Source organism: Rana temporaria, chromosome 5, assembly GCF_905171775.1.
Source record: "Rana temporaria chromosome 5, aRanTem1.1, whole genome shotgun sequence".
In the NCBI taxonomy this organism is placed as follows: Eukaryota; Metazoa; Chordata; class Amphibia; order Anura; family Ranidae; genus Rana; species Rana temporaria.
In genome coordinates, this window is record NC_053493.1 from 301,927,379 (window position 1) to 301,940,878 (window position 13,500).

General features: G+C 41.6%; 1 protein-coding gene across 1 annotated transcript; it reads right to left on the minus strand.

Moving 5' to 3' along the window:
- Positions 1 to 6,929: 6,929 nt before the first annotated feature.
- On the minus strand, positions 6,930 to 9,316 carry LOC120940919 (lebercilin-like). The gene is given in 3 exon segments (XM_040354060.1): positions 6,930 to 8,718; positions 8,720 to 8,792; positions 8,794 to 9,316. Coding segments are annotated over 3 exon segments (2,148 nt in total). The 5' UTR covers positions 9,213 to 9,316; the 3' UTR covers positions 6,930 to 7,062.
- Between the last annotated feature and the right edge of the window lie 4,184 nt (positions 9,317 to 13,500).

Below are 13,500 nucleotides of genomic sequence, written 5' to 3' on the forward strand. Positions count from 1 at the left end.
GTCGATACTACAGAAGTTTGGGTTTGGCCCAAATTATATCTCATGGGTAAAACTTCTCTACGGTCAACCACAGGCCGCTATCCGGGCGTTCGGCTCCTTCTCTCAGGACTTCGAATTGAGTAGGGAATCTAGACAGGGATGCCCGTTATCTCCCTCCTCTTTGTGTTAGCTATTGAACCACTGGCAATTGAGATTACGGACAATCAGCACATCACAGGTTTAGGTTTCTGCTATGGCAATGTGCAGGAAAAAGTCATGTTATATGCTGATGACACGTTGCTTCTACTGGGAGACACAGACCTTTCCCTTTGGGAGGCCATGTCGACCATATCCAGAATCGGTGGGTTTTCTGGTTTACATATAAACTGGTCAAAATCTGCTCTACTCCCACTGGACGGGGATGGCACACAGACAGTGAATTCCTCCTGTCCTATATACAAAAGTGACCCTCCATTTCTGTCGGTGGCCAGTGAGGTGGCCTCTAATTTTTATCAATTGTCAGTGATGCAGCACCCATTTTTTGTGATTTTTCAGTGACGCGACCTCCCATTATCAATAATAGACAGTAAAGCAGCACTCCCACTTTTTTGCTAGCTAGTGAAATGGTCCGCCATTTCTGTCAGCAGTCAGTGGGGAAACCCCCCATTTTCGTTGCTGGCCATTGATGTAGTACCTCTATTTTTGTGGCTACATGGGGAATTGAAGAAAAAAAAGGGAGCTATTCTATTGATCACAGATGGAAATACAGGTCCACTTCACGGGCCACCAAATGAAATAGTTGGGGCAACTTCACTAGCTACTGAAAAAAATTTGGGGCCATGCAATGGCCAACGGTGGAAATAGAGGGATGCTGCTTTACTAGCAACCAATGGAAATGGGGTTTCCACTACACTGGCCACCAATGGAAATGTATCGCTTCACTTGCCACCTAAGTAAACGGGGTGCCACTGACATAAATGGGAACCGCTTTACTTGCATTTAATGGAAATAGGGCAGGTCACTTCATTGGCCACTTGCCACCTATTGAAATTGATGTCTATTTAACTAGCCACTGATGGAAATGGGGTCTGCTTATGTGGCCACCAACAGAAATAGTATGCCAATGCCATCTGAAAGGGCCGCTAACAGAAAATCGTATTCTCTAGTCACAGTCATATTTCTTCATTTTTAAGGAAATTAAGAATGTGGGTTAGTATCAGCTCTGTTAAACTTCCAGTGTCATGATTTTATACAGTTCAACTGCTACAGTACAGCACCAAAACATCACCCATCCATGCGTTGCAGCCTTGGCTTGTGTGATCAAACGATTAGTAAACAATCAATATCATTTACATGTATTCATAGCCTTTGCTTTGACCCTCATCCAAGACAGTAAAGCATACAATTGTTTACAAATTCCCAAACAATTTGAAGAATACAAGACACGTTGGATAGCCTTCATAAACAGCTCAGGTCAGATGGACCCGACTCACTTACAAAGGATATACTTGAGTTTCAAGGACACTGCTTGCAATCGTTCTTCCCTGAGATTAAGCTGGCCAGATGCCATTGTCAACACTAAATCTCACTTACATGCTCGAAAGATTAAATATCTGATTCAAATTTCTGGCTGCTAATTTGTTGTACTTGGCCACACGAATCACTCTGAGCAATGAACGGCCTTTAATTGTATCTGTTGTTGTTTCACATGACGGAAAAGAGAGCACATTTCGGCTAGAACCATTTTTAATGGTGTTTCTCCTATTTTTATTGTAACTTAACCCCTTTAATGCATGCTCTAAACATGCTTATAAACAATATTTAATTGTCACTCCAAAAGCCTGCATTTTACAAAAGCACCTCTTTAACGGTTGACTTCACAAGCCAGGAAGTGCAATCATCCAACAAAGCCAATCAATCCAAAGGGTTCAGCTCATAGCTAGAGTAGCTGATTTTGTCAGATCCTCCAATCTCTCTCAGACAGTACGTAGAATAAAGGAAAAAAAAGTATATATATATATATATAGAATTCTATTACTTTTGGTTTGCCAAAAAAAAACCTGTTCTGAAGAAGAATTTGCATCAATGGCCTTTTGTTGGATTCAGGACTGCTTTTGAGAAGTCTATGTGAATGCAATAGCATCTTGAAGCAGGTTGATGCTGATTAGAAATTCAACTGCAGCTCAAATTCACCTGTCAATGAACTCTGAATAATATCAGAAGCATCTCTAACTGATCTCCACTGTAAGCTGCATTTGCCCATTGACACAAGACTGAAGTTGTCAGTCTAGCATTACTGACCTCTCTTTCTGTAACTGCTAAATCCTATGGCAGTACTTTCTGTGTCACTAACTTCAAACAATGATGCAAATCAGGAGTTGTACCTTTTCCTTTTTCCAATCCAGATCTGAAAGATTTCTCCAGGTCTAAGAAAATATTGAAGACATTAATTTAGCATGAAAGCTAGACAACTATTATTTGTCAGAAGGAGGTCGGCAATAGTCGTCTCTATATTTCTCTCTGCACAAGTTTCCTTTCACCAGACATTAGTTAAGGTGTAGGTAAAGCTAAACTTTTTTTTAGATTACATAGAACAAAAAAGGGTCAAAACACAATCAGGCAGTGGCGGCTGGTGCTCCAATTTTTTTGGGGCGGAGCAAACAAGCTGAAAAAAAAAAACATTGATTGCAGCCACTGTGCCCATCAAACGCAGCTACTGTCCATCAATTGCCACCAATGTGCCATCAAACGCAGCCACTGTGCCATTACACGCAGCCACTGTGCCCATCAAACGCAGCCACTGTGCCATCAATTGCCGCCACTATGCCCATCAAACACAGTTACTGTGCCCATCAAACGCAGCCACTGTACCCATAAATTGCTGCCACTGTGCCATCAAACACAGCTACTGTACCCATCAATTGCTGCCAGTGTGCCCATCAATTACCACTGTGCCCATAAATTGCTGTCAGTGTGCCCATCAATTGCTGCCAGTGTGCTCATCAATTTCCGCTACTGTGCCCATCAATTGCTGCCATTGTGCCCATCAATTGCTGCCACTGTGCCCATCAATTGCTGCCAGAGTGCTTATCAATTGCCGCTACTGTGCCTATCAATTGCTGCCAGTGTGCCCGTTAATTGCTGACAGTGTGCCCATTAATTGGCGCTACTGTGCCCATCAATTGCCGACAGTGTGCCTATCAATTGCCGCTACTGTGCTCATCAAATGCTGCCAGTGTGCATGACACCCTCCCGGCACTTACCTATCTCGGTGGGGCAGCGGGTCACGCTCCATGATGTCTTCTCCCACTCTCTCTTCCTGTCCTCTGCTATGATTGGACACCTGATAGGCATCTAATCGTAGCGCCTGTGACAGGTAACAGCCCCGAGCACCTGATTGGCTGAGAGGTGGTTCAGTGTTAAGAAAGCAAATATGTATTCACTTTCCTAACACAACGCTGAGTGAACTGCGAGCGCCCAGCATGGCGCTCGCTGTTTACCTTTTGGACGCCTATTAGAGCCCGTGGCTCTAATCAGGTGTTTTCAAAAAATACCCTGCCGCTGTACTTCAGGTGCCCGAAAAGGGTCCAGGCACCTGAATAGAGGGTGGGAGTGGTGGCCACAGATAGATTCATGCAATGCATGAATCTATCTATGGTGATAGACAGGTGGCAGGAGAGAGGTGGCAGCGCTTGTGCGCCCTTTATAGACGCACCGCCACTGCAATCAGGTCATTAGTTGCTGCCTGTGTCCTGCTGCAGAGATTTCTCTTCACTTCCTGTCCTAGAGACACAAGAAATGAAAAAAGCAATCTTTCCAAAGTGAATGGAATTCCAATCTTTGAGAGTTGTAAAGGAATAGATGTCCCCGTTGGAACAATTTTACACAGTTCTGTGGACAACACTAAAATGTTGAACTCCACATCACTTGTTGTCTTAGTGACAATAGTTACCAGAACAAACAGAGAAGTGAATCTCCCCAGTGGAGATGCAAATGGCAATAACAATTGTACAGGTACTCTGTCATTTGTATCTAAAACCTGAAAAAAATGCTTTTACATGCATTTTAGGCTCAACTGATTAAGCTATAATGATAGTTGTTTGCCATTACAACCATTATTTTTAGCAATGACAGCCAAAATAATGAGCATTAGGAGGAATAATTTACAGTATGCATTAAAGTGTAGTGATTTAAGACTTCTGTGTACTTTGATATCATTGCCGAATTTAATATACTTCTCTAGTTACTGGCAGATAAGGCAGTCGATATGTAATATGTATACATAATAGCCAGTTTTTCCAGCTTGTTTTAACATTTCTCACTAAGATTAAAGCCAGTTTTCAGCCAAATATATTTAATATAATTTTTGGATAGGGTGGGGAAGGATATAATCTGTGTCAGGGTTTTATATTGTTCTGAATCTCTAATTGGAGAGATTCCCACTTACTTTTTGTCTACTGCATCAAAAAAAGTAGACTCCCCTTTCCAAATATGAACAGAGACAGCAGTGAAAATGTTAGAGGTTCCCCAGTCTGCACAAAACGTAAAAAGTCATTTGGCTGGACTTCCACTTTAAATAAAATAAGATATTAAGATGGAGAATGACAAATAATAAAGAAAAATTGACCTTGAATGCCCCAACTTTGAGGAGTGACAGAGCCTTGTAAGTGCTTGTTTCAATTACACACTTTTTTATACTTCCTCTTGGCTCCCTGCTTATGAAAAAAAAACATTATTTTGCTTGTTTGAAGAAACATATCAGTCTGGGACTGTGATTGAATTATATATTTATAACTAATAATAGATTGTATCACTTTGGTTAATTATTATTTACACTAAAATGCATATAAATACTCTCTTAAATGACTGGGTAATTTAAAAGAAAAGTATGGCTTTCTGTTTTATTGTAGAATCATACTTACCTAGGTGGATGCAGCATCTGTCTTACTCCGGTGTTCTAATGATATGGTTCCTCCTATCGATATGGTTCTCCCTTGACTGCACAGGCGCAATTCGAGCCGATGGAAATCTGCGAGCCTGAACAGCTGTTCGTCAGCTGTAGACACGCACGCTCCCGATGCTTGGTTATACATGCCGCCGATGCTTGGTAATACACGGCTCTCTATAGTACACGCCGCTCTATACAGCAAGGGGCAGCAAGGGGCGGATGTGATATTGAGCAGTGCTTTTTTGCTTGGTTATACACGCCACTCTATACAGCAAGGGGCGGATGTGATATTGAGCAGTGCTTTTTTGCTTGGTTATACAGACCGCTCTATACAGCAAGGGGCAGATGTGAGACGTGTATTTTATTGAGAAAACCATCCCCCAAAAAAGCACTTCTCAATATCACATCCGTCCCTTGCTGGCCCTTGCTGTATAGAGAGCGGCGTGTACTATAGAGTGGCGTGTATAACCAAGCATCAAAGCACTGGTCAATATCACATCAGCCTCAGCCCCTTTTTCCTCTCCTTGCTGCGGCGTGTAGTATAGAGCGGCGTGTCAATATCATATCAGTCTCCGCCCCTTTTTTGGCCCCTTGCTGCGCGGCGTGTATCATTGGGAGCGTGTATCAACAGGAGTTCAGGCTCGGAGATTTCTGTGGCATGCGCAGTCGAGGCCGGACTCTATCCGATAGGGGAGCCAGCTCGACAAGACACCGGCTCTAAGACTGAAAACCAACTGATCAAACATCACTGATCGCTTGGTTCTCAGAGCTCCCCGAGCAGAGAGCTGGTGACTGCAAGGGGGTGGGAGCGGCTGGCTCAGGCTCTAAATGGCTCGCTGAGCTGGGTGCCGGTCCAGGCATGTGGGCGGATCCCGACTTCAATGTCACAATCTTGCCCGACTATGTGATGTCAGCAGACAGCGGGCTTCAGCCTGCTGTCTGCTGAAAACACATCACAGGAGTGCAGAACAAACTGCACACCTGTGATCCATAGGAGCCTAATGAACTTTGGCTGTACTTCTTCTTTAAGTTAGCAAAGTGAAAAGTGTACTCTTTCATTAAATCAGTCCCTCCATTTCAAATTTTACAATAATCTCATTGTTGCCAGAACTTTTTTTATTTTTATAAAGTGCACATTTTTGGGCTTAAAAAATACATAAAACTACCAAAACATTATATATTTTTGGAAAGCAAGGGACATTAAAAAGATGGTAGTTGCACATTTTTGGTTGCATGATATTTTTGTAACTCTCATATTGAAATATTTTCAGTGAATATTGCACTTAGGTTAACTTTAGTGCACACAAATACAAAAAAAAAAACAATTTTTTTTTCTCTAAAATGTAAAAGGTGAGACTGTGTCATGTAAGTAGATACCAAATATGTCAAAACATTAAATTGCATGTACAGAAAGGTAAAAAAAAATGCAAAACTCAAAATTGTCAATAGGCGACGGTTAAAACCTTTTGCAGCTCATGTGAAATATCAAAGAACCTAAAGGAGATGCCATCTATTTGCAAGCCTATGAGGGGATGACGTTAACATCATTCAGTGAATCTGCTACACACCTTGCCTCATCACCTCAGTAAAAAGGACTAGAACTTCCCCAATTGGTGTAGGCTGTACTAATTGGGGAAGCTTGCCAATTGATCTAGATGGGGTATATAATGGAAGCAGGGCAGGACTTAGGGTGGTGGGGGCTCCTGGGCTTGAGTCACTTTCGGGCCCTACCTTCTATACATTACTTTAAATAGAACAAAATGATACATACATAAGCTATGTATTAGAGCTACACAATTTTGGATAAACTGAGAATAAAAAGAGAGGTCACAATTCTGAAGTAAACCCCAGCCGAATTTTGCAGTTTTTCAATTGTTAAGTTATAACAGCTCATTGTAATGCAATACATATATATATCCCCCAAAAAAGAGGCCTGCAAATACCTTTGTTAGGATGGTTTCGTTCTCCGTATTTCCAGGAATTTTTTTTTTTTTTTTTTTTTTTTTTGATATTTGGAATAATTTATTAATTGACACCAAACATAAAATATGGCCAGTTAAAATAGTATACAATGCCCTGACATTGACTGTTAAAAAGTAAGTGATTAGGCACATACATGTCTATAAATCATATTTCTATAAAGCTACTTCTTCAATTTCATCCTCAAAGGAATCAATAGCTTTTACTATTGGCCTTCCGGGTGGGTGCTGTGTGCGATGTCTCATAGCTTTGCCATCACTAGTGAAGGGCGTGTCACTTTTTCCTTTAAGTTTGTGGTTTTGCTCCCAGGTCAGAGCGTTGTTAGTGTCATTGTCAGTCAATCTATTACTGCTGGAAGAAAAAACTGTTTGATCAATGCCTTTTGAAACAGAAGGAAGTACAGTAGTGGAGCTACCGCCAAAGAGCTGTTCCATTAAATTTGATTTATTTTCCTTCTTTAAATCCAGCTTGGTGGTGCTTATCATAGGCTCTGCAGATGCATTTTTCTTTTGGCTGTTACCAGGCGATCTTCCTTTCCCAAAAGATGGGGTATAGCTCCCAAATGTAATATCGCTTGTGCTGTCAACTGGAATTTCACTTCTACGACTTCCATTGACTGGAAGTCCATTAAAAAGATTCTCAGTTGGCTCAGAGAACTTGAATGTTTTTTGTTTGGTATCTAACATGTCAGTTTTACCTGCAGCATCCCCAAGAGGTATGGCAGAAATAGGTTTAGTGGAATCAGAGTAAAATGGGTCCTGGTTCCCTCTGTCAATTTCAAACATTTTTGCAAGCAAAAGTTCCTTTATAAGTTTGTCTTCTTCAGGTTTGTTTATAGTTTCTTTCTGTAGAAGCTTATCTTGCTCTTCTCTCCTTTTTCTTTCCAACTCTTCTTTTTCCCATTCTTCACGCAGCTTTCTTGCTTTGTCCTCCAAAATCTTTTGCTCTTTATCTCTGTTGCGCTTTTCTTCTAGATCACGTTTTCTTTCTGCTTGCTCTTTTCCTTTTTTCAGCTTTTCTGCTTCCTCTTTGATCTGCTTTGCAAGACTATCTTTCTCCATTTCCGGAATCTCTTGCTGGTTCTCCATTGTTTCATCCATGAAAATAGGGGGTGGAGGTTCTGGAAAAGTTGAGTCTGGGCTAGACAAAGATTCAGTTGTTTGGACACCAGCATTGAGGCAAAGGTTTGTCCCTTTCTTCCTAGGCGTTAATTCGGTCTCTTTTTTTGGTGAAGGCTTGGAAAGACGATAAGCATATATATTTTTTGCATCAAGTTCCCTTTCTTTCTCCTTTAACTTTTGAACCAAGCGTTGGAGCTCTTCCCGTAATAACTTGTTTTCTTCTTGTGCATCATGGGCTTTCTTTTTCTCAGTTAGCAACTGTCTCTGGAAGCTGCTTTGAGTCAGTTCAATATTCTTCTCTAGATCCTTTACTCGCCTTTCTCGTTCATCCAGTCTGCTTTCTATCATTTCTACTTTTCTAGTCAGCTCATCCCGTTCTGCAAGATGCCTATTTTCTGAAAGCTGCTTTAACTTTTTTAGGGCAACATTTGTCCTGTATAGCTCATCCTCCGTTTCCTTTAGTTTCTTTTCCATATTCCTTTCCCTTTCCTGAGATTTGCGCAGGCGCTCCCTCAAAATTCGAACCTCGTTATTATGTCGCGATAAAAGCTGCGAAATCTCATTTTCTGTATCTTCAAACTTATTCAAGGCCTTTTCTTGCCTGAACTGCAGCCTTTTTAAAGTCTTATTTTCTTTTTGATATTCTTCTAGCTTCATTTGAAGTTCTACAACCTCATTTCTTAGTTCATTTCATTTTCAAAAGTCGAGCTGAGAGAACTCTTTTGGTAACCATATCAATGTCCTTTGGAGGAGGCTCCTTGCCTCTGAGAGCGAAATCCCCGTTTGGTTCCCCATTTACTTGATGGAAACTTGGAGTTTATTTTCCTAATTCCACGGTTAAGTACCGGTGTAACAGATCTTACTTTATAGTCTGCTTTCTTGGCACGAGGAGATATAGACTTTGAGCTAGGTGTTGGGGATTCTTCAGACCCATAAGTTGTGTTGTCATAGTCATCAGAATAATAAGAGTCGCTATTCTTGTCGTTGTCAGGACTTCTATCCCGGTTGCTCCTTGTAGCTCCCCATTCTTCCTTAGCCATATCCTGATCGCCCTTCATCTTGCTTTGTTTGTTTTTCTTCTTAGTGTCAGTCTTTGAACTGGTAGATTCCAGTGGAGGAGAAGGACTATTTCTTGTCTGTCTGTCAGTTTCATCATACTGAGAGTAGGGACTCCTGTTGTTCATGTCAATGGCCTACTCATTTCCTATTGCACTCCGTTAGTTGGTCCCCTCAGCTCGTCTGTAACGGTCTCCAGCAGCCACCAGATCCTCCGATATTTCCAGGAATTTCAAGCGCCATTCGTACTGCTGTTATGTGATTCAAATTATGACGTTGCTTCCGCCCTTACTGTGTCCCTGTCGGTAATCTTCCGCATGCGCCGTTGTGCCGTAACCATTCGTTGCTGTGTCTGCGGCTGCTGTTTTCTTTCACTCCCCTTTTGTGATGTCTTCTTTAGTCAAACGGGGGAGTGTCAGGAAGAGTTGAAGGAGCTAAACTTTTCCTCTGTTCCGGACAGAGGGGAAGTTCTCACAGACTGAATTCCGGCAAGCTTTAAATGCCGGTTTAGAGGGGCTAATGTGTGCAAGCGCAGTGACGTCATACAAATGAAAAATATACGATTTTGAAGGAAAATAAAGCGGTGAGTACACTTAAAGGAGTTGTAAAGGAAAACATTTTTTCACCTTAATGCAATCTATGCATTAAAGTGAAAAAACATCTGATGATACCGGCCCACCCGAGCCCCCGTTTTACTTACCTGACCCGTCGAAAGTCCCGCGCTCGGTCCCGAGATCCTTTTCACCGCTCAGCCTGGCCGCTGATTGGCTAGAGCGGATGGATTGAGAGCAGCGCAGCCATTGGCTGGCGCTGCTGTCAATCACATTCTGTGATGCGGCACGCCGAGGGGCGGGGCCGAGTGATACAGCGAGCGGCTATGGCCCGCAAGGACTCATCATCATGCAAGCTCTCTCGCATGAATGTGGTGAGTTCTTGCGGGGAGGACCAGAGACAGTCACCGAGGGACCCCAGAAGACGTGGATCGGGGCCACTCTGTGCAAAACGAACTGCACAGTGGAGGTAAGTATGACATGATTGTTATTTTAAAGAAAACTTTTTTTTTCCTTTAGTAACCCTTTAACTTTTTTTAAGACAATGTTGTGAATGAGGGTTTACATTTCAACCACTTTAAATGACTAGCATATTATTGAAAAAACTTAAACGTAAGGGGCCCCCTATTGGGCGGGGCCCATGGGCTTGATCCAGGTCAAGCCCAATGGTAAGTCTGGCCCTGACTGGAAGGTTAAGGTTTGCAGCTGGAGCAGATTTAAGTAAAAGTGCAGTTGTCATTTAACTAACATCGTATTAATGGTTTTCAGAAGTTCTACAGTTAATTTAAATACTTACTGTGTACATTCTTTCATGCAGTTTGCTCTGTAACACATTTTTGAGGTCATGGGCAGATAGTCCAGTTTCATTAGAACTAAAATAAATACATATACAGAAAATATTTTAACCTGAGTAATGTGTTAGGAAGTGACAATTCTTTTGAAAACGCTGCACATACCACTGTCATATATCTTGAAAAGACAATGCTATAAAATACAAAATCCCCAGTTTTATCTGGAGTAAAGATCAGTGGACATGCAGAGGTCACTGACATTCCAAGTGAATGCTATCACCTCCTTATACTGAATGGAGTATAACTAACTATAAGCTCTAGATATCTTATCTTAATAGAAATTAGTGATGAATTTTACATGTTTTCTAAAATTGCCTAAGTTGTTTATAGATCTAAACAGATTTGTGAGCTTCCAAAAGGTACTCCAAAAAGTAATTTCTATTGGCCCCTGCATGGGCATACTTGTTGCTTTCTGGCTTTTCTTTGCTATGAAAAAATAATTAAAATTGAAAAACATTTTCCCAGATAAGAAAAATTAACCTTAGAAAAATTAACCTAAGACCAGGGGTCTCAAACTGGTGGCCCTTTAGCTTTTTGCGAAACTACAAGTCCCATGAGGCATTGCAAGGCTTAGGCCTCGTACACACGACCGAGGAACTTGTCGGAAAAGACACATCGTTTCCCTCGACGAGTTCCTTGTTAGGCTTGTCGAGGAACTCGACAAGCTTGCTTTGCGTACACACGGTCAAGACAAAATCTCCTCGTTCTCAAACGCGGTGACGTACAACACATACAATGGCAGGGGAAGTTCGATTACACTGGCACAACCCTTGGGGCTGCTTTTGCTAATCTCAAGTTACTGCGTGTTAAGTAAAAGTTTGGTAAGAGACAATTTGCACATTTCAGACTGTTACAGCGTGACAAATGTGCTATCTCCATTACAAACGCTACTTTTACCGAAGGTGCGCTCCCGTCTCATACTTTATTCTGAGCATGCGTGGGTTTCTAAGCATACACGCTTGCGTTTCTCATCAAAAACCAGCCCGACGAGGAACACGACGAGGAAATTGAGACTCCCGTTGAGGCCTTGGGGCTTCATAGCCGATTCCCTACTGCACATGCAGGAAGTGCGCTGCTCTTTCTGAATGGCCCGGGGAAGGAGGAAGGGGGGCCGAACTTCTGACGTACCTGACCTCGGCGAGGTCAGACGAAAGTGGTGACAGGAATAAGCTCCAACCTGTCCCTGATTTCGAGGGACTGCCCCTGATTTAGAACAAAGTCCCTCTGTCCCTCATTCCTCCTCATTTGTACCTCATTTTGGTCTGATTTATATAGTTAAAATAAACTTTTTATCTTTCAAAAACTAATAATAATATAATTCTCCTTTAAGGGGGCATGGCAGGGGGCTGTGTCCTATGCCTACATACTTTTTCTAATATGTGTCCCTCATTTCCATCTCAAAAAATTGGGGAGGTATGGGACTGTGATATAAAGGCGGTCTTTAGATGGGGACCCTGATGTTAGAAGGGACTCTGATTGGGACTTTGATATAAGCTGCGCCCGCCGCAGGTCACTCTCTCCCCAGAATGTCCCTTATTCTTAAATTCAAATATTGGGAGGTATGGAAAGGTACCTCAAAAAAGAGGTGCCAAATGTGGAACGGGAGGGGGGAGGAGACAGATAAGTGGAGCTTCCACTTTTGGGTGGAACTCTGCTTTTTACTTTGAAGCGGGGGTGCATTTGTTGTAGTTTAATTTTATTCTAAACAACAATTCGTTTCTCTTACATTACAATCCTTTAAAATATTGTCTTTTTTGTTGGCAGTTCACACTGGCATTGAAAGCAGGCATTTCAGGGGCATTTTTAACGCTCCTCGAATGCCTATACCAGGGTTTCTCAACTCCAGTCCTCAAGGCGCCCCAACAGGTCATGTTTTCAGGCTTTCCACAGGTGATTTAATCAGTTTCACTTCCTTGTAATTACCACAGCTGTTTCATCGGTGGGAAATACTGAAAACATGACCTGTTGGGGCGCCTTGAGGACTGGAGTTGAGAAACACTGGCCTATACAAATCATACTATGGACAGCACACAGTGATGTTAACAATATTAACGATGTCAAAACACGAAAATTTAGCGTTGCGTCACTTCGCTTAGGCAATTCTAGTCAAGATTAAAAGGATTTGAAGCATTTCAACGCCTTCTATTCAAGTCTAAGGTAACACGCCACAACTGTGCCGGCATGCAGTTGCGGCGCGGTAGTACATTACAGTTAATAATAGATGTTTATGGTACAGTTTTAACGTGCCAAAAACATGTCAACTGTGCCGCAAACACGCATCGGTAATTTGGGGGAGCATTTTTAATGCTTATCAAACACACCTTATTAACGCGCATTAAGGCTATAGGCGCATTTGATAAGCGTCAGCATCTTGAGCAAGTGTGAACAAGCCCTTATGGGGTACTGAAATGATGGCCAGCTTCAGTCCTAGTTAAGCTATGTTTTGCTTGAGTTACCAAGAACGACGTTATAGTATGTAGAAATAACCTATTCGGGGTGTACCTGGCCCTATTTTCTGAATACATAGACACAAATATTATCACTTGGAATAGGTCTGCAAACTTGTTTTGTTAATGTATAACTTTATTTAAGATGAATTTGCAATACGGTATATCATAGATTCGTGATATGGCATTATGGCATGTAAAAAAAATTAACAGTGTAATTCATGTAAAGTAAACCAATATCTGAATAATTTTTCATACATATATTGTACATCTAAAATTGAACAAATCATCCTATTTGGTCTGCTTTGGGAAATTCCACAAGTTTGAACTATATTTAATAAGTTTCACTGTGAAAAAATGCTAAAGAGAGGCTTGGAACAGTTCCATGATTCAGGAAAGATTTATTTATTGTTTGGAGGAATCCAAATATGATGCAGGATCCTATGCATTCAGCAAAATGCAATATCAATGAGGTTTAAAGTGTTGGGCTTTATATATAGACAAATTGAAGGCCCATAATTAAACTATAATTCAACAAAGATGCTTTTAAGGAGGATTGTTGAAGAG